The sequence below is a fragment of the Monomorium pharaonis genome, chromosome 3, assembly GCF_013373865.1.
Source record: "Monomorium pharaonis isolate MP-MQ-018 chromosome 3, ASM1337386v2, whole genome shotgun sequence".
Taxonomy (NCBI): domain Eukaryota; kingdom Metazoa; phylum Arthropoda; class Insecta; order Hymenoptera; family Formicidae; genus Monomorium; species Monomorium pharaonis.
This window is the reverse complement of record NC_050469.1, coordinates 5,728,593-5,750,689: the sequence shown is the minus strand read 5'-3', so window position 1 is coordinate 5,750,689 and position 22,097 is coordinate 5,728,593. Positions and strand designations below refer to the sequence as shown.

General features: G+C 33.8%; 2 protein-coding genes across 3 annotated transcripts; one reads left to right on the top strand and one right to left on the bottom strand.

Annotated features, from left to right (window-relative positions):
• Positions 1 to 2,650: 2,650 nt before the first annotated feature.
• Positions 2,651 to 11,918, bottom strand: LOC105832917 (integrin beta-PS). Of its 2 annotated transcripts, none has more exons than XM_012674252.3 (15): positions 11,317 to 11,918; positions 9,939 to 10,143; positions 9,314 to 9,542; positions 9,080 to 9,179; positions 8,661 to 8,831; positions 7,094 to 7,192; positions 6,828 to 6,992; positions 6,075 to 6,233; positions 5,849 to 5,980; positions 5,374 to 5,676; positions 4,391 to 4,615; positions 3,864 to 3,977; positions 3,581 to 3,767; positions 2,999 to 3,138; positions 2,651 to 2,919 (listed from the first exon to the last, which is right to left on the bottom strand). In XM_012674252.3, the coding sequence occupies exons 1-15, from the start codon at positions 11,587 to 11,589 to the stop codon at positions 2,839 to 2,841; spliced, it is 2,583 nt and encodes an 860-aa protein (XP_012529706.2). In that variant the 5' UTR covers positions 11,590 to 11,918; the 3' UTR covers positions 2,651 to 2,838. The 2 variants fall into 2 exon arrangements, with proteins under 2 accessions (XP_012529706.2, XP_012529707.2); XM_012674253.3 differs by lacking the exon at positions 11,317 to 11,918 and adding an exon at positions 10,945 to 11,259 and having other exon boundaries at positions 2,652 to 2,919.
• A 1,511-nt stretch (positions 11,919 to 13,429) lies between these two features.
• Positions 13,430 to 21,674, top strand: LOC105832912 (tyrosine-protein phosphatase non-receptor type 23). The gene is made up of 15 exons (XM_012674241.3): positions 13,430 to 13,716; positions 13,932 to 14,134; positions 14,261 to 14,580; positions 14,676 to 14,791; positions 15,251 to 15,636; positions 15,840 to 16,190; positions 16,299 to 16,522; positions 16,670 to 16,899; positions 16,987 to 19,165; positions 19,262 to 19,800; positions 19,928 to 20,206; positions 20,361 to 20,545; positions 20,619 to 20,920; positions 20,994 to 21,149; positions 21,259 to 21,674. The coding sequence occupies exons 1-15, from the start codon at positions 13,630 to 13,632 to the stop codon at positions 21,384 to 21,386; spliced, it is 5,685 nt and encodes a 1,894-aa protein (XP_012529695.1). The 5' UTR covers positions 13,430 to 13,629; the 3' UTR covers positions 21,387 to 21,674.
• Positions 21,675 to 22,097: the final 423 nt, after the last annotated feature.

The window sequence follows — 22,097 nt, the reverse complement described above, 5'->3', positions numbered from 1 at the left end:
TAGGCCTAATCCACTAAAAGATGAAATATAATATATAGCTTGGCATTCTTCTAATCTTTTCCTGTCGTTTTTATATATCTTACAATATATAAAATTTTGTTTTCCTGCCAAGCTGTATATTATATTTTATCTTTTAGTGGATTAGGCATACTGAGGAAACCACTTTAAAAAAAACGCATGAATAATAGTTTTCCACCTCACGGGTGATGTGGAAAACTATTGTCAAAATTCTAATTTACATATTACGTTTTTACATATTGTTATACTACATAAAATAAATTAGTAATAAAAAAGTTAGTACTTTTTTGTTTATAAAAACAAAAATTATTTACTTAAAGTAATTTTAATGAATTTTGTGGTGCAGGGCACTATTTCTTATACAGAGCTGCTCCTGAGACAAAGCGTACAGGCGAGATCGGCGGCTCGGCCGTCAAGGCCGCGCGCGGTAGTGGGGGCATAGGAGGCGGCGCGTTCGGGAATCGGCTCGAAAAGGGCAACTAGGCTCAAGCACTGTTTTACTAGAATTTATTGTAACTTCCGCTAGAGTTATGTTATATTATGTAAAAATTTTTATTTCTATTTTTACGATTAATCGAATCACCAGGGCATCTTGAATGTAGGAAGTACCTTAAGTTTCTTGTGGAAAATATAGCGTGATTCGCCCCGGGGTTTGCGGCAGGAGCCAAGTATGGTGATGAATTTACGAGTTTCTTACAAGCAAAGTCTTGCCCTCTTCGTGAACATGTAGCAATAAAGTACGAAGCTAGAGGATATTCGAAACAATCGGTCCGAGGGAAGGCAAGCTCTATATCGGTCTTAAAAACCCCAGATCAAATTTAGGATTGATTTACGAGTAAGTCCCTCGCGTTTTCTTTCGAATAATCACTCTATTTACGGAGATACAAAATCTCGCAAATAAAATCATAAAATTGTTAAAACAGAACGAGATTAAAAATTACTGTACAAAAAATTACTTATACAATTATTTGATTTAGAATTTAGCTTTGAATAAAGGTATAGACTATAACATCGTAGTAAAATTAAAGATGATCTTGAAAAGGATAAAATTCCTGCTATCAAAACTTAATATGAATAGAAAATAATGACAAATTGATTCTCTAAAGATTTGGTGCTTTATTATACATATATACATATTACATTTACATATTACATACACATATGTATTCTTAAAATATTGGCTGAATTAATTTGGTGTATTAATTTTGTTAGCAGCAATATTTTCCAACTGTTTAAAGTTACAAGTTGAGAATATAAAAACTAGTTTTTTATATAGCTATTAATTGATTTTGTTATAAAAATAAAATAATTTAAAATTCCTTAAAAGTGATTGAACAGCTTTTCAGAGACTGCAAAATCGTTATTGTCAGATTATTATTATATATCACAAATTCGTCATTGGCCACAACCGGCGTGAAAATGGCTTTACAATGATAAAGCGAAGCGATAAAAAGTCTCGTCGGAAAGCCTACGCGATTAGATTTTGCAATAAATAGAGGGAAGCAGGAAGTATTTGAGCGGAGACGTGTTATTACGAGCTTGGTGAGAGTGGGAAAAAGGATGTAAGAAGGCGAAGTTAAGAGAGAAAGAGCCGTGGAAAGCTTTTTGCTCGTTTTTGCACGACGAGATTCTCGCTACCGATTGGTCTCCTCATTATGCGGCAATTAAATAACATGGCGCCCGCAGAGGCTCGTTCAATTCGTTCGCTTAGCGCGGCGCTAGTTATCGGATCCGGTATATTGGAAGAGGCTGGCGTTGAAATCTCCTATTACACCTATATATAAGAATATTTCTAGCCGCGCACGATAATAAGGCCTAAGAATATCTTACTTATGTAATAAAAGATCATGATTCATATTAATTTACGCCCGTTCATTAGGCATGAGCAATTTACACGGTTTTCTTTTTTAATTTAAGTCATATATTGATATATTAATATTAATATATAAATTGATATATTAATTGTTATTTATATTAGATGATATTGTTTAATGTTAAAATTTAAAATAATAAATTAAATGACTTTGAAAATAATTTCTCATATAAAAAAAGAAGGAATGTGTAAGAATTGATGAAGAGTAATATTTATCATTTTTCAATCCGTTATATATTATAAAACTTTAATACACAAAAAATAAAATTAAAAGCCTAAAGTAAATGTTTTAGTAACCGAACATGTAAGCAATACAAAAGGTTATTGTATTTTTATAAGAAGTTATGATATAAAGTGAATTAATTAAATATTAACTAAGTATAAAATACAAAACGGATATACAATATATTATATATGAGATGATGCACAAAAGTGTGAAAATATTATAAATTATTTTGAAAATAATAAAAATTAGTAAAAAACTTATAAAAAATTCTTGAATATGAACCAATATTCAAATAATCTAAAATGCTTTGATATTATAAATACTTTGATATTATAAATATTATAAATACTTGTTTTAAAAGCTTATCTTTAACCTATTTTTTATAAAAAAATATTATCTTATTAAATATATAATGTTCCTCAATAAATTAATAAAGATAAAAACCTTCTTAAATAATTTGAAAAATATTAAAATATAAATTCCAACTTAATTATGTAATAAATTTATTTCTTAACGTAAAGTTTTAATATTTATAACATATCTTATCAATATTTTTAAGAATTGAAAAATTACAATTAATTTTAATAGTTAATAATTTTAAAAGGTAATTAAAATTAATAATAATAAATAATTTCCCTATAAGTGTCCAGATATAGAGATATGTTTGATTACTGAAATATTTATCTTATACGAAATTCGTAATCACAACAAGAGTCCAAAGTTATGAATTATTAATTTCTGATGCATTAAACGTCGGATTAGAAAAAGTCGACGTCGCTTGTTTGTACAGAGGATTCTCGCCCTGAAACATTTCGAAATATATTGACATTCCAGCAATCTTGTAATCAAGCGATCTGGAACAATGAGAAATAGCGACTCACTCTATCCCATTTGGCGAGGGCGCGCTCCTTCTCGAATCTAGCGTATTCTCTTTTGTCGTGGATCATCGTGAGGATCTTCCAAATGAGGAGGATCAGGAAACCGATGATGACGGTGCTTATGACGACACCTAGCGCAACACCTACGGGAGAAAGTAAATTCTAGTTCATCTTGATGTATATTTTCTTGCGTGTTTAGTTGTATACGTAAGTGCAACCAACGCGCAAAGATACTATATTATGTAGTTTCCAAATGTTATCGTAAATAATAATTAGAAATTGAAAGGGAGAGAGAAAGACGCGTATTCGTAAAAATAGCCTCAAACAATACTATAAGAACGTTACATAATTTTTTTTTAATATATTGTGCGCTTTATTAATCTCATCTAATTAGTTAATCACACATTTTAAGTGTAACATTTGTTACTTAATTTTATTTAATTTATTTTATTTATCACAAAGCATGTAAGAAAATGTAAATTGGAAATTTTGCGCAGCAGAAGCATATAATATAAAAACGATATATAAGAAGTAATAATTAAGATTAATAATTAAAGAACCAAAAGTTAATATAAGAACATTTACCGAAAACGTTAATTGGCGTTGGGCAGTCTTTTTCTTTCTGAGCTTGAATCTTAAAGATTTTGATATCTCCTCTGGTTCTGTGATATTGATATTTGAAATTAAACGTGCAGCCTTCCTCATCGGCTATTCGACACATATAGGCACCGATTTCCTTGTCTCTTACAGGATCTTCCTTAACTGCGTCGATCTGCGAAGTAATAATGGTACATTTGCGTTGTTCGAAAATTATTAATTGCTCTCGTGCTTGCAAAGTAAATGTTGCGTCAAGGAAATTGCTACTAACGATGTCTATTTCGTTCATGCACAAGTCACACTTCTCATTTTTCGCGAACGGTCCTGTATTGTATGCTATGCACTCCACACAGTCCTTTAGCTCGTCACATTCTGTTGGACATGTCTAAAAAGTGCGTAATATATAAATAACTGCTTTATAAAGTTATAAGATATTTACTAAGAACTTGGGAATGCTCATTATAAATGCACATAAATTGTAATACTTTTTAGTTATACATTAGTCATAAAAATTATATTTAATAAATAGATATAATCAACATTTAAATAATTTAGTATGCATTTAATAATTTGCCTAATTATATTCTTGATCAGAGAATCTTTACAGATAACATAACTTTCAAGTTATGCATAACAATATTAATTCCATGCCTGTATACAGATAATTGATTAGTATAGAAATTTCAATATAAAAACTTGCGTTGTTTTTTTTTAGTTTTATTCTCTTTAGTTTTATTTGTTAGAAGAATATATTCGTCGATTTCTCCCGAGATTAATTTGTTACGCGCAGACACTCACAGGACACTCCTCGCAATATTGCCCGGAATATCGGATATTATTACGCTCGTGGCAGTGACAGCTGCCGCAGATGCATTCGCCACGTCCGCTGCAAATCTCGGCGTTCTCGCCAGACGACGGCGGGATGCATGTGCTGTTGGTGTCCTTGCAGTCGCACGTCTCGCCACCCCATCCCGGCAGGCAATTGCAGGTACCGCATTCGCACTTGCCCCGTCCGCCGCAGACCTTTAAACGGACAAAGAAGAGACGTACAGCGAACGGTAATGGGGTACGTACAAAGGCGTGTAATTTGTCCAACCGCCCTTATAAACGCGGCGCTGCCGCGCTCGCTCCGAGGCAAGATTGCCGTGTAACTTCCGCGCGAATTTGTTAAAAGCAACTATCAAGTGAGAACATGATGGTTACGCGCGATAATAGAGATCTCCTATCCCCGGCTACTCTCTTTCAAGCGTGTAATTTTTATCGTCTTATAAACGGCGACAAACGCTTACATGTGTTTTCGAGCAGACAATGTTAAATTATTTTCTACGGTTATTATATTACTTTCATAGTTACGAGTATAACATTTCTATAATAAAATAAAAGTAATGTTTATTTGACTACATAAGAGAACTGCGACATAGTACTATATCTGTAAGTACTTTTATTAAAATTGCTAAGCACTTTTTATATCTTACATGAAGAGTATTAGAACTTAATCCTCAACTAAGTTGAAATCCTATACGGAAAGAACAACTAGACTTTTTGTCAAAATATTTAAAAATTTAGTTAGATACAGGAAATTATTTTTTGTTAAAAAGTCAAATAATTACATAGGTCGTTCAAGCTGATTTCTAGAATGTCAAACTTTTTAGCATCATGCTTGAACTAGATAATTATTTTTAATACTCCAACAAAAATTTTAGAAATAATTCAACAAAATTATTCTTTCCGTGTGCATATTATGCGATCACGTCGTTATGTCTTTTAGTTTTGCGACATACCTGGCCGCCACTACGTTTGCAAGAGAAATTGTCGCATTCGCAGTATTTCCCATAAAACAATTCTAGCGGATTATTTGGTCGTTTATCGCAATCGCAGACGCCACACTTGCACGTGCCATGGCCGCTGCAGATCTCGGCGGTTTGATTGTCGGGTTTGCAGTCGTTCATCGAGATTGATTTGTCAACACCGACGTCGCTTCCCTTGCACTCGCATTGCTTTCCATAAAAACCGGGATTGCAGGAGCACACGCCACACGCGGATGTACCTTTGTGCTTGCATTCTTTTGCGTTCGGTTGATATCCCTGTGTCGCAAATTACAGTGTAAAATTTAGTACAAAGAGACATTATGCGAATTTGATTGTTCGTACAAAAACGCATAATGCATTTAATTGTATATTTTTTAATATTACGCGTAAGCTGAACTTGTGTTAATTAAAGAGTTTCTTAATCTAAACTAGCTTTTAGCATATTTACCGGGTGTCCAGGTTTCTCACAAGGGCAGTCGCATATAATTTCCACATCAATAGTCAGACTCTCGTTCAGACCTCTAGGCTTGATCTGCATAGTTTGGTACCAATCCTTGGGATCTTTGGGACATTCTACAACCTGGTATATCAATCGAGCCATGCTGAATCATATCACTATGATATTAATAAAAATATTTGTAATTTAAATATTAAACCGTTATTTATTTACACACCTTAAGCACAATTTCAAACTCAATAATATTGCCTACGCGAAGTCCCCCGCATTCCTGACGTTCCAGCAATTCCCCCGTTTTGTTCAAGCATCGGGAGAAATATTTAACGTCTATCATCTTCGGCGCTGTATCGATCAGTGTCACAAAGTCCACTATTTTCTGTAAATTATCTACAGTATATTATATCAATTATATCAATCTAATCATTATATACAGTGAGATATAAAATAAGTTCTGAAATTCTGAAATAAACTGAAATTATCAAAAAATCTTTCTTAATTGTTAATTAAATTTTCTATTAATTTATCGCGATTATAACGTAAATTGCAATGTAAAAAGATAATTTATGTAAATTATTAATTATACAGGATGCACCAAAATTTGCGTAACGAAATACTACAATAAGAGAAACCGAATAAAATTGAGGAAAATAATTACTTGTAAATTTTTATTTCAAATAGTGATTTTTGAGATATAGGTAAACTGGTTAGTCACAAACTATATTTAGACAATTAAATGTCGCGCAAAGTATTTGTAATAAATAACAGGCATTTAGATAAACACAATCTTTAATTGATATCTTTATTTAACCTTTTAATTCAAAAATTCCACAAAAAATACTGAAATGAAAATCTACAAACAACTATTTTACTCTACAAATTATTATTTTACCTAATGTTTCGAATAATTTCTTGGCATATATTTGAATTCACGAATTTTATATATATTATTATTTATAACAAATGTGATTACCTCGTATTCATTTCTCACTAAGGCGACAACATTCTGCGAATTATTTTCTAGCGTTCCGGTTGAGGATCCACTAATACTACGACTTAATCGTTGATAAGTCGCACTTTTGTGATCAGGAACAGCAAAAATAATATTCATATTATGTTCGCGCGCTTTTTTGTTAATCTAAACGAATAAAAAATTTTTTTAATGATTACATTCATGGTACATATGAATAATTGTCGAAGAATGAAAATAAACTCGGTAGTAAATACTCTTGTCTTCACCTGAGAAATTGAAGGATAATCCTGCAGAAGAGAATGAGTGTAGAATCCCTTTTCGTCCAAATGACACTTGCAATCATTAGGCTCTACTATTCCTGCAAGCTGAGAAGTCGTTTAAATTTTTCATCTTAAAGTTGCTATTTTTAATTAGCTACATGGAAAGAATGATTTTGCTTATGTATCTGAAAAAAGTTGATCTCTCTCTCTCTCTCTCTCTCTCTCTCTCTCTCTCTCTCTCTCTCTCTCTCTCTCTTTCTCTCTCTCTCTCTACCCGTCTCTCCCGGTCTCTCCCAGTCTCTCCCCGTCTTTTCCGGTCTCTCCCCGTCTCTTCCGTCTCTCCCGGTCTCTTCCGTCTCTCCCCGTCTCTCCCCGTCTCTCCCGGTCTCTCCCCGTCTCTCCCGGTCTCTATCCGTCTTTCCCCGTCTATCCCGGTCTCTCCCGTCTCTCCCCGTTTCTCCTCATCTCTCTCCGTCTTTCCCGGTCTCTCCCCGTTTATCCCGGTCTCTCCCCGTCTCTCCCGGTCTCTCTCAATCTCTCCCCGTTTCTTCCCGCCTCCCCCGTCTTTCCCGGTCTCTCCCCGTCTCATCCGGTCTCTCCCCGTCTCTCCCGATCTCTCCCCGTCTCTCCCCGTCTCTCCCGATCTCTATCCGTCTCTTCCGTTTCTCCCCGTCTCTCCCGGTCTCTCCCCGTCTCTCCCCGTCTCTCCCCGTCTCTCCCGGTCTCTCCCCGTCTCTCCCGGTCTCTATCCGTCTTTCCCCGTCTATCCCGGTCTCTCCCGTCTCTCCCGGTCATTACTGGTAGATATGGGAGAAACGCAATTGAATAAATTGCAAGTAGCACAGAATCGGGCTATGCGAGTAATATTACAATGTAATAGATACACCAAAATAGAACACATGTTACAAGCGTTGCAGTTTATGTCTATAAAACAGAGACTACACTATAATGTATGTATATTTATATTTAAGATTTTACATAACTTGGCGCCAAATTACTTAAGGGATAGACTAGAAGTAATTAGTAATGAAAATGGACGAAAAACAAGACAGGAAGGGACTATCGCAATAAAATTCGTTAGAAGTTTAAAGTGCGTAAAAAAAGCGTGTGTTACAAGGGCGTAAAATTATATAATACCTTGCCAGCAAAAATTAGAAGTTGTAAAAGAATTGATGTATTTAAACGGATGTTAAAGAAGGATGTATGTAAATCTATGTAAAACATAATAGCTGAGAAAGCTAAATAAACTTCAATCAATCAATCAATCTCTCTCTCCCTTCTCCTCTCTCTCGCTCTTTTTTCTAAACAAATCTGAAGATAATTTTATTGAATCCTTAAAATAATTATGTTGGACATTTATGATTAGAATGTAACTTAGATAATAAAATTTTTTGTATAACTGTTTGTCATGCTCGAATTTTTTATATAATTATTTTAATACTCTAACAAAATTACTTTTTGATGTCTATCTAATTAAATTTGTATTTAAATACTTCAATAAAACTGTTTGTTCTTTGTACAAATTATCGATTTATTTCAAAGTTGCGACCCGTGTTTCGCCTGGTTCACGTACTTTACCATCCCCAGCGATGTGGAAGATTGCGTCAGTTGAGAATACAATAAGATGACGTGCTTTTTGGCGCCAGCCGATTTCCTTTGTGCATACTATGACCTGCATCATCGCGTCGAGTCCACCTTCGGGACCATCCAGATTACCCGACACCGGCGCCGCTTGTACCTGATCCTGATTTGTTAAGAATATTTGTACTTCAACAACTCATTAAAATTAATTGAAATAAAATCCTCAAGAATAAGATGATAAAATAAAATTCTACAGAAGATATGAAATGTGTATTCCATATTTATCAAATCATGACTTTGGAAGTAGTTCAAGCTTCTTTATTATTCTTATTATTTTAAACTATATATTTCAAAAAAATATTTTTTTATTTATCTCTTAACACATGTCGAATGTATAACCATGAGAATTACCTCAAATAAAACAACGTTTTCCGTAAGTGGCATTTGATTTTTATAATCATAAGGAGGTGCACACGGTTTTCCAGTTTTTAAAGTGCAGGGAGACTGTAATCTGAAGCAAACGATCGAATTATAAATCTCTTATCAGTATGATCTTATTTAGTTGTAATTAATTTTAGTAATTATTTTGATTATTTAATTAATCGAAACATCTGTTTCAAATATTCATGTAACGAATATAATTACTTGTCGGGTTGTGTGTTAGTCATCGGTAAAATGACCTTATCTACAAAACTTCCAAAGCCGATACGGAAATTCGACGTAAGCTTTTGCATGGCTTCGGCCAGTTGTAGACCAAGTTTCGATAATTTGTCTCTGTAAGGCTCCATAGACGCTGATAGATCCATAAGGTAATACAAATCCACAGGATAATCCTCTGCCTGACTGTACTTCATAGTTACTCGATAGTCCTCTCCTATAAATAATTTATTCAAATTTTTTATTCTTAAATTTTATAATTTATTTGAATTATGTGATCAAATAAGTACACCTTACACACACAAAGAAATATTATATTAAGAATATAGTATTTATAATTTACAGTTATTATATTTTGTTACAAATGTATACTTAAGGTTTTATATGTTTTTATTAATAACAATAATGATTTCTAATAGAATTTTGTATTTCAATATGTAAATTGAAAGTCTGTGCATATATTTTTGCTCTACATCTATTTATATTATAATATGAGAATACATTAATATTACATATAATGCAAAGAAATTTGCCATATAATTATTGAAATATATAATCTGTATGAACTGAATTGAATGAAAAATTAAATATTGGTAAAATTTTTTTCTCTCACCTGGTCTAAGACGTAAATGTATCCTTTGAGGTTGAACTTGGACGGGATCTTTACCTTTGATCGAGGATAACTGTCGATTTTCCATAACATGCATTGTATTCTCGTGATGTATCACAGCCCATGATTGACACCAAAGTTTGCCTTCTTTTAAATAAGTTTGTTTGGACACGCAACGCAATAGAGGAGCTTTACTCTGTTCAGAATTCTGATAACATCGTGAACGAAAAAATTAATTATTATTTAGTTATAATTTAAAACAAATTTTTATATATGTATATTCAGTGTCCAACGAAAGGTGAAATAAAAATAGAATAAAAAAAATTTACATTTTGTTAACGTTTATTATTGAGTATTACTTAAGAATCTTGAAGTCCAGTATTGTTTTTTTATAACGTATAAAAAATTTTATGACACTGAACGGATAATTATATGTCGAATAATAAACTTTCAGTGAATACAAGTAGAAATTTGTTTATAAGAAAGTGAATATAAATCTGGAAAACATTTCGACATTTTTGTAATTAGTATTAAAATTATTTTTAAATTTAATATAAAATTATACATTTTATTTTTACATTTTATGTAAAAAATTTTTACATTTTGAAGGTAAATTTTTTTCTTACAAGATTACAAATACATTACTTTTGTTCTATTGCATAAATATAATTGTGAAATTATTGTAAGCATTTGATAATCAACAATAATGATATCACAATTTATTTTATTTCTATTATTATGTTTTAATGTATATCCATTTTTATTTGTAAAATTTGTTTTGTAGATTTTACATCGGTTTAACCGCGAAGGAAATACATCTCAATTTATTTATATTTCTGACACATTTTAAATTATTGTTTTATTATTACATCTAATATCTTATAATAAAATTTATAAATCTGAATTATAATATTTAAATTAATAAAAAAATCGATTTTTTTTCAACCTTAATAAGTTACAGCTAAGTTATTTATTTATTATAACGTAAAATTCTCAGAAGCAAATAAACCTCTAATTTTTTTCACAAAACACATTCAACAGCCTCTATGTTCTATTCAGCTGGGTGCGAGCCATTCTTTCCTCTCTTCTTATTTAGATATTAGAGCACTGATAGATGAGAAAAAACGTTTTTTTTCTCTCTCTCTTGAACTAGACGCGCACGAGTTATGAAAAACACTCATGCGGTACGATCGCGTGAGTTCACTCGTATGAATCACCGTCGGTGAGACGCGCGAATCGCGTCGTCGGTGAACGGGCCCCGTAGTCGCAGGTGCGCGCTTCTTCTGATGTCATCTTGCTCGCTCTATATCTTTCTCTCTCACCGCATATCATCTCTAGCTCTGACTATAAATGCTCGTTAACGCTTATAAATATTCATTACCTTCATGGAGCACCAGGCGCATCGTGGCGTTTGCAGGCAGCTCGCGCAGGTCTGCCGTGCCTCGCAGAGGTTCTCCCGGTCGCGGTGTTGCGAGGACGTCGCCACGTAGAGACGCGCGAGGAGGAGGAAGACGATGATTGTCGTCCACCGTGATGCCATCCCGGCGTTTTCTACCGACTGACTTTTGACCGGGCGCGAGCCGCGGCCCGAACGCACGCTATCCAAGAGGATACTGCGGCATCCGCGCGGAAATGACTCCGAGATTAAATCCATCGCGGTAATGCGCGCGATTAGGTAATCATTTCGTCGAACCTTCGGCAAGGTTCTCCTTCTTAGAATCGATCATCGGGGTTCACCGAGATACGGAACGTTCATCGGAGTGACGACGTGAATTTAATTTAATCGCGATTTAATTGAGAACTTTGCGCTTGGTTACATGTGAGTGTCTTGTACGAGAAATAAATGAATGATGTATGATGATGTTTAATAAGCGTGGTCGTAAAATGAGTCAGTTCGAGTCTATCGGAATAAAAACAGAGAGATGAAGGAAGGCTTGCGTGTGCAAGTGGAAGAAAATGATGTATTATTAGCAGCATTAGTTAACAACAATCTAATTAAAAATTATCTTATTTATTTCATAATAATATTTTGATGAAACGAATTAAGTACGTTTTATTAAGATTAGAGCATGTATTTGCTTTATTAATATTGTTAGTGAATTAACAAAATTATTTTTAATTAGACTGTTGTTAGCTATTAATACATTATTTTCTTTCAGAATTCATGCACAGAAAGAAAGATTTCTTTAGATTTAATAAACAATTTTATTTGACTATTCCACAGCATATATTTCTTTGGTTTTAATAAATTTTATTAAATCTAAAGGAAATTTATTAAAACCAAAGAAATGTATGCTTTGGAATAGTCGAACAAAATTGTTTATTAAATTTGAAGAAATCTTTCTGTGTACAGAATTACCGCTGAACTAGACATTTGCATTTTAGTATTTATAAACAGTCAAGGCCACGTATGTACAATACATGAGGCATAAAGTATCAGCAAACAGCTGAGCGAAATCAGTTACCATTTCAATTCGTAAATATGAAAGAGAAATATGAAACAGTCTGTAATTCTAAAGCTAAATCAAGTGCAACAAATACGAACTTTATTATTCTTGCGCTCTCAATTTAAAATAAGTATTGTGTATCAAATATTACGCATTCATGCAAGTAATGCAAGTTAAGATCATGAAATATATTTCTATTATTATAAAAACATTGTTTATAGAGTATAAAGTGTCATTCTAGTTTTTTATAACAATTTATTTAATCTTATTTCTGTCAGAAAAATACAAAAAATTGGTTATTTTTACTTAACATGAATATATATATTTAAAACTTTAAAAAGATCAATCTATTGTTTCAGCAATAAATTATTAGTATGCAAATTAATGAATTTTCTTAATAGCGCGCAAAGAGAAATAAATTTAGCGACAAAAAGCGCATAGCCTGGCACCATCTAGCGTTGTAGTAAAGAATTATCGGCGTTTAACTTTATTAAGTTTTTGATAGATGGCATTTATTTTGAGAGAAAAATAAAATTTGAAAGTGTTTCTTTCTAAATATTCTCAAAATTCGCAAGTATTCATAAAACGTCTGTAGTTATGCGACATTCTATCTGTATACTCAAAATATAATAAATATGTAATTAGAATATTGGAGAGAAAAACATGAAAAGTATAAAAAATTAATTCACAAAGAATAAATCAAACGTTTACACTTTAATCTTTTCTTTTTGGACACTTTACCACACATTTTATGTCACGATATATTTAATACACAATAAATCGATGAATACTTTTGTCAATTATATATGCCAAAGCAGACTATAATTCCAACGAAATCTTATAGCATTTTATCTATGCAGCTTTCTTTACACTATCAAAATTTCGCGAAGTTCTCTGAATAAATCTCCCTATGATATATTTCTCCAGCAAGTTTTAATTTTCGCTGAAACACACACGAGAATGTATATATATTTCGCGTTTTCGGAATTCCCGCTTTAAAGTTCTCAAACTCGTCGAGCGACCCCATTAACCACTTCCATGAACGGGAACTGTCGCCGACGAATCTCAATTGCGTACACTCCTCAAAAAGAGACCCGTAATCTTTCGTCACTCATATGTAGTACGTGACGTGAAGAGGTGTATGCTCTCGTCTGGTTTCTCCGCCTCCGACGAGTTTGACAGATGACTGACCGTCGGCGTCTGACGAGTTTGACGAAGTGAGAACCGTAAGGAAGCCGTGAGCCGACATGGAGGCAGTGCCGAGATTGCCGATGATATGGTTCCAGCTAAAAGTCAGTCCGGAACCGACCACATTTGGGCCGAAGCTCAAACAGGTAACGCAAAACCCGTTTTGTGCGAGTTTATCTCTTTTTCTCCTTTTATATATCTAATTAGTCAATCCTTTTGCGCCGTTCGCTATCGCACATCCGTTGTTTGCGCGGAATGTTGAAACGTGATAAGGGCAACTTGTCACCACGTCGTTCTTTCTTGGACATCTTTGCGTCTTTGCTTTCCTTGTGTGTATCATTTTCTTTTTTTTTTCTTACAGTACATAAAAGATTTTTACAATGAAGACCCGGAGTCGTACAACAATGAAATACATCAGTTGGAAAGCTTACGCTCTATGGCAGTTAGACCACCAGTTGATATGGCTGGGTGTGCACTGTTAAAAAAATATTATTGCCAGTTATATTTCCTTCACAACAGATTTCCCATGTACAAGGAAGACGCTGCCGCTGTCACATTTACATGGTATGAAATCCCTCTGTTATACTTCGTATTATCTATTATGTATATTTTATTATTTTATATTCTAATAATCTAATGTGGTGAATTATAGCTCCAGATTTGTTGTTAAACTATACAATGTTATTTTAGGAGAGATGCCTATGCAAATCTGGTGTGTTCATTGGGTAGCATTCGTTTTGAGATGGTATCAATTTTGTACAATATCGGAGCAATGCACAGCCAGTTGGGTGCACGGACCGAACGAAACAGCGCAGATGGAATGAAAATGGCGTGTACTCATTTTCAATGCGCAGCATGGGCTTTTGAACACTTAAAGAACAGTTTTCCTCAGCCTGGTATTGATCTGTCACCGGAATTGATGACATTTATGCATCAGCTCTCCCTGGCGCAAGCTCAAGAATGCATATTGGAGAAGAGCATGCTGGACAATCGTAAGCCGACAATTGTAGGTATGTTTCATCAGTTGTCAATTTCATAAATCAATCACTATATTGTTAACGATTTAGTTTGGTCTGTTATTATACAAGATATATGTATTATGCAGCAAAAGTTGCAAAGCAAATAGTAGATTACTTTATCATGGCCCTAACTACATTGGAGCAAGGAGGAGTCGAAGATATCGGAACTATATCTGATATTGTGGGTAATAAAATTTACAAGGTGAGTCAAATTATAATACTTGAATATTTACCGAAATTCCTCCAAAGTAACTTTATTCTATGTAATTGTTAGTCAAATTCTGTATTGAAAGGACTTTGAAAAAGGACTTGGAATGTCTATATATTCTAGTTAATTAACTAATAAAATACATGTTTATCTAGTGTTTATCAGTTCTTAATAGCATTATACGCATGTGATTTAAATTTTTGGGGGCTTAAATCTATTCATATTATATACTTGAATTACTTTATAAATTTTATTTTATGAACTAGTATTCCCTCTTAATGACTCTTAATGACTCTTAATGACTTTATTATTATCGTATAATATATGATAAGAAAAGCTGCGCAACCACATTATAACGATAACGAAATTGTCGTTGACAGTTATAAGAGAATAGTCTGCTGGAGTATTACTTTTTTTTAGAGAAATAAAATTAAGCAATTAAATTTTTTACAGAGCTGGAAACGCTACGTCAAATTCAAAAAGGCGTATCATATGGCTGTTACGTATCTTTACCAAGGTCTTGCTGCAGAAGAACAAAGGAAAATGGGAGAGCGAGTAGCTTTTTATAATGCTGCGTTAGCATCCCTTAACGAGGCACACACAATCTACGATTTTGCAAACGTTAAAGAAGAGAAAGCCGCAGTGGAAGAATCGCTCACGTTTACCAACGATGTGATTGAAGGCAAGAGAAAAGCCGCTAAAAGCGAGAATGATTTTATCTATCACGAAGAAGTGCCTGAAAAAGAGAGCCTTCCTACAGTGAAAGGCGCGTCCTTAGTTAAAGGAATACCATTTAACATAAATGATCCCGAGGTATCGGGACAAGATATATTTGCAAGGTAATTACATTTTACATACATTTTACATACAATTTTATGTTTAACGTTTGTTTTTTTTATAATATTCAATTTGATTATTATTGAATTAAGAGATTATAAATGATACAATTATTTTCTTCTCTGTTAATAATTTTTTCTTGTGCAAAATATTATTTATGGTTTTTTCTTTTTATGAGAATTTAATATTTAATATTATTTCACAGATTTGTTCCTATGAAAGTACACGAAGCCAATTCCCTTTATTCGGAAGAAAAAGCCAAAATATTACGTTTTATTGGAGCAAAAATTGACGAAAAAGACCAATATCTTAACACTTATCTTACTTCCTTGAAGCTAGAACATATGAATTTATGGGATCCCGATACACAGACTTCAGGGGAATGGGAAGTTTTACCTCTCCCGGAAGAATTACTCGAACGTTGTGCTGCGCTTAATGCAAAACAACATGTCATTCAGGATTTAGTAGATATTATGGGAAAATTATCTGAAACAAGTCAAGATGTTGAGAAAGTATTAAAAGAAATATTAAAATATCTGATGGAGGAGGAACAAAAGTATGAATTAATCATTTTTTGCTTTTGTTAAAAGTTTTAACCATCTGTTGTTATTGATATTTAATAGTAGTTGAAAACTATCATTGATGAATTTAATTTTTTATTTAGGGAAAAACAATACCAAGAAACAGTAGGTAAAAGACCACCATCGATAGTAGCAACGGATTTAACGAGAGAAGCTAAGAAGTATGAAGAAGCACACAATAAGGCTTCTGAGAGTAATCAAGCTCTCCATAAAGCGATAACAATGCATGTAAAAAATTTAAAAATTCTTGCGCAACCACTGGCTGATTTAATGGCTCAGATCCCTTCACCAAACACGCACCTTGCAGGTAATGTTTATATAAATTTTTTTGCACAACTATATATATATATATATATGTAATGTATAAATAAAAATGCTATAAAAATAATTTTATTAAATTTAGTAACTTGTTAAATTTGAGTTTAATATATATATCTATTTTTTATGTTTTTAGAAGGTTCCGAAAAATCACAAACTAAAGAAATAGAAAAAATGCATACTAAAGAATTAAAACGTGTATTAAACAAAGTAGACGAGATGCGAATGCAGAGACTTGATCTGCTTACCAAATTACGAGATCAAATTGTCCAAGACGATCTGACACGCTTACTAGTCACGGTCACGTCTGAATCTGTTTCTCTGGATCGTTTATTTTCAGATCAACTTAGCAAACATCAGAGTTTGGTTAGTAAAATATTTCACCTGAATTATTTCATATCTTTTAAAGTGTAAAAATTGAATAAAATAATTTATAACATTGGAGGTTTGCAGGTGAACTTGATAGAACAAAATCTCGCCGCACAAGATAACATATTAGCAGCTTTAACGGATGCATACGCACAGACTGCCAATGTACGTAAGAATGTGGAAGAAGTATTGAAACGTAGAGAAATGATGATATCTTCTTTAATCAATTCTTACGACGCGTACGAGGATTTGCTAGCTAAGTCGAGCAAGGGTTTAGAATTTTACAGGAAATTAGAAATAAATGTTTCAAAGTTGCTGCAGCGAGTTAAAAGCACATGTAAAGTGCAAGAAGAGGAGCGAGAGCAGATACTCGCGCAGGACGGTAAGAACACATACGAGAAGACCGACACGACAATATCATCGTCTTACGATCAACAACCACGTCCTCGATCTGGTAACGGCTTAAAGCTGAAGGATTATTTGAATAATAGAGTTGAAAGTACCACCGGTTATCAAAATCCATATTACAATTTGTACAAAGGACATGTCCCTCCGATGCCAGTTGATTCGAAATCATTGGCAACCGACATGGGAAACAAGAATGTAATTCAGTCTCCGAGTACAATACCTGTATCGGAAATTCCGTCCTCGGCTGCAAAGTCATCGCAACATTACTATTCTGCCACGTCATATACCGATTACAGAACGAGTTCTCCATATCCGTATGCTACACAGACTTACTACGAAAATCCGGTTGCTAATAGCATCTTAAATCAGAGCTACTTGCCGACAACTACGAGCACTACGAGCGTCTATCAGCAGTCAACTCTATCTACGCCAACTGCAGGCGCATCTAATTCGAGCGCGCAATACCCCGCCAGTTCCTACCTATCTAATGGACAGACTCTATCCACATCTATTGGACAAGACAAATTCCATGACGTCTCTTCAAACTATAATACTGCTATTTCTAATACTGCTTTGCAGTATGATGCTTATCAGTCTCCAACGGGTTATAATAGCTATAATGTTGCAACACCGTATATTCCCAATCAAGAAAATGTTTCTGTTAAGAGCGGAACCGCCGAGTCAACATCTACGCACGTTCAGTCAGTAGCGCAAATACCCGTTTCTACGATCGGAGCTGCGGCAGCGAGCAACACCACATCGATAGATAATCAAGGACAAGCTTCTTACGGCATCATGCAACAAGTACAACAATATGATAATCAACAAAAGATTTTGAATCAAGAGATGTTTCACGGTGGTCAAAACGCTGCTAGATCGTCTCAACAAACTATGCCAACGAAGGATAGTACGTTGACGCAGAATTACTCACTCCCTCAGACTGCCCACTCCGATATCACATATCCGCAAAACTACCAGAGTACGACGTATTATAATCCAGCGGAGATGCAAGCTCGAATCCCTTTTACTCAGGCCACATACGATACAGCTGTCGTTTCTCCGACGCAATATATGCAATCGCAGCAACCGAGTACGAGCAATCAGTCTGCACATTCCGTACCGTTAACAAATGAAACTTCAGTATCGTATTCTTCGAATTTACATGGCGTTAATCCTGTTCAATACTCACAGCAGACTGGTACGGAACAAAATGCACAGAATTACACGGATAAAACGTACGCTGCGTACGGCACACAGATACAAATAAATGCTGTCGCCTCGAATTATGCAAGTACTTATCAGAATTATCAGCATGGTGCTACTACGAGTGGTACGCCGTACGACCAGACTATACTACCAGGGGACCACGCATCCAACACATATGCTTACATAAACAACTCGAATAATTCAGAAATAATACAAAGCCACGCGAAACCGACGACGACAGTGCCGAGTTACTCACCATCCTATCAATATTCACAACAAGTTCCTTACTCGGGATACATGCAATATCCAAATTATTCACAGGATCAAAATTATGCCTACATGCAGAGCACGCACGGAACGAATACAATGGCGTACACATATAATCCTGCGCAGGGCTATACCTACGCTCAATCTAATCCCCAAGATACACAGACTTCTCAAACATTGGAGGCAACGGTTTCGGTAACGTCCTCCGATGTCACGATTAGTGGCATTTATCCGCAGGAAACAAACGCGAGATACACGAACGCGGGCAATAATGCCGTAGTCAGTCAAACGCCATCCTCGCAATACAGTCAAGCTTATCAAACTCAAACAGGAAATGATACGTACTATACCACACCTTATGGTCTTCAAATGCAGGGTCAAGGTACTTAATAAAACCTTAATGTTGTCATTATGGACTTTTTAAATTTTTTTAAAGATAAGATGCTTAAAGAATTATTTCAATGCTATTTTGTTTCAGCTGGTTCCGTAACAAGACCTGAAAATTACACTAATTACAATCAAACGTACATGCAGGCCGTCAATAATGGAACGAATACAACGACAAGTGCTAATCCGATGAAACTCACGACCAAGTCCGAAGAACCGAAGTCGAATGTCGATCTTCTCTCCGACCTAGACATTACTATAAACCATGCGCCTCTTGTGCCAGAAGTGCGGCCTCTTTCGACCGTCCAGAAGAAAGAAGAGCCGACAACAAGCGATACTGCAGAAAATAATAAGACAGAGAAGAGCGAACAAGACAAATCCTCTAAAATTGAACAAGAAGGCGCAGCTTCCATAGAAGATAAAAGTGATCATGAAAATTTACAAATTGTATGGGATACATGGTACAATGACGTCCAACCGAAAAAAGATCCTCTAGGAGAACCAGCAGCATTACAAAAATTTATTAATGACGTTGAGAAATATGAAAAATTTGTAGATAGTTTACTCGTAAAAACTTTAAGTGGAGCAACGAATCTTGATATCAAGTGGAAAGAAGTTCAAGACTTTGAAGTAGGTTTAAAATAAGTTTTATTAATATTTTACTAGCTGTTTCTCTCTTATAATTAAATGAGAAATATATTTTTTTTAATATATAAGTATGTTTGAGTTTATAAGTTTTTTTCTCTCTTTTATTTAGGAACGAGAAAATGGAAAACAATCAAGTACTGTAGCGTTAGCTCACTCGTCTGAAAATCGAACAATTGATTGTATTCCCTACGACACGACACGGGTGCAAATATCGTCATCGGATGTTTCCTCGTACATAAACGCGTCTCACATCATGGAAATCACGCAGTGGATACCTACAGCATTTATTGTAACTCAAACACCTTTAACGGATAAATTAGATGTTTTTTGGACGATGGTTTGGGAACAAGAAAGTGAAGTTATTGCATGCTTAGCATCTGATACTCAGGTTTGTATATATAGAAATAATTTATATTTCTGTAATGATTAAGAGATTAAAAAAGGCTCTGTATTAAAATTATTCACATACGTTATATTGTATTCTTTCATTATATTTTTCTAAATTTGCATATTGTTTCTAATAATATAAAATTTCTTTATAGTTGAATGGAGAATTATATTGGCCCTTAAGTGAGGAAGATAACTTAGACGTAGGAAATTTTACTGTTTTGTTAAAGAAGATCGTTAATCATACAACCTATATTCAAAGAACTCTTTCTATTCAACATAATAAAAAAAAGACTGAGAGAGTTATTATACACATGCAATTTCTTGTGTGGCCTTCAAAGTAAGTTAACTTTGTAATTTAAATATTTAAAAAATACGATACATATAATGGTTAATGCATATTATTTTTTCAGTGGTTTTCCGAGTAGTCCTGGCGCTATACTTGCATTTTCAAGCGACGTGATGACAGAGCAGGCATTAAGACGTTGTTCTCCTAAACCTGTAATTGTACACTGTTTAGACGGCGGTTCATTGAGCAGTCTGTTTTTAGTAGCCGCAGCGACTGTGTGTCATATACGGGCTGCTTGTGGCATAGTAGATGTACCGCTGGTTTTTAAAGGCCTTGCAAAATGTCGCAAACAAGTCGTAAATAAGGAATCATTGTTATTTGCATACAGACTTGTATTGTACCATGCTCAGGATATCTTAATGAAACGTAAGAGAAATAGGTTTTCTTTTTTTAAATTAAATATTATTTCAATGATATGGAAGATATTGTTTTATCTTAGGTGGCATTTTGTCATCTACACGGGCTACATTTGAGAATTTGGATGGATTCAAAGGGAACAAGGAGAAAACATCGCGTAAGTTACAGTGCCATCCTTCAGATGATTTTCTTCATAATCTCGGCGTGGGAATGCAGCGTCCTGATTCCGAGCAACCAGGTATACAATTTAGAAAAATATTAATTTGTAATATAAGTTTTAAGCGAACAATTTTTCGAGCATTAGTTATTTCAATTTTTTATAGACTTTTCCGTTTTTTTATTTTTAGGAAAAACACAAACAATTTTAACGAGCGATAGCACGCCGACTAAAAGTTTATCGTCACAAGAAAAATCCAACGGCAGAGTTATTGATCCTTTGAGCCAATTGGATCCTCTGTGGTCCATCAGAAGATAATTACACAACGCTAGGAATATAAATTCCATTGTGCAGCTTTAAACAATTATTTAAACGAAATAGGCATTCCTATCTTTGTTAAAGTGATTGATACAAATATCGATACAAATAGGGAGAATTTTTAAGATAGCTTGTATAAATAATGTTATAATATGGAATTAAAGAATAATGATGCATCTAAATTAGCTTTGAAATAAAAGACATTTATTCAAATATTTGTGCTAATCCTTAAGTTTTAACAGTTTTACTGTCTGTTAAATATATAGAATAAAAAATATAAAACACATGCTTTCTATTTGTATTCATTTTTCAAGTTTATACATTTTAATTGGCCTAAACAATGCAATCTAATCGCATTGTTTTATTTATATTTCGATATATTTAGGCTGCAATGTATGATTAATTAGATAAATATAACATAACTTGTATTAGCGCTTCAATATAATTAACTTAAGTATTTTTGACTATATTCCTATTTCCACATGAAATGATTATAATATAATATAAACTTTATGATATATTCATTTCGAACATAATTAACTCGCAATTAACGAAGATATTTTAGATAATATAATTATTCGATAATATATAGCGCATTGATCGCGAAATATTTCTTATAAAGAGAAAAATTCTCTTTTATATTTAAAGCATAGGCATATATGCTAATGTTCGTAAACAAATGCAGTATTCTAATAGTCATGTTACTCACAG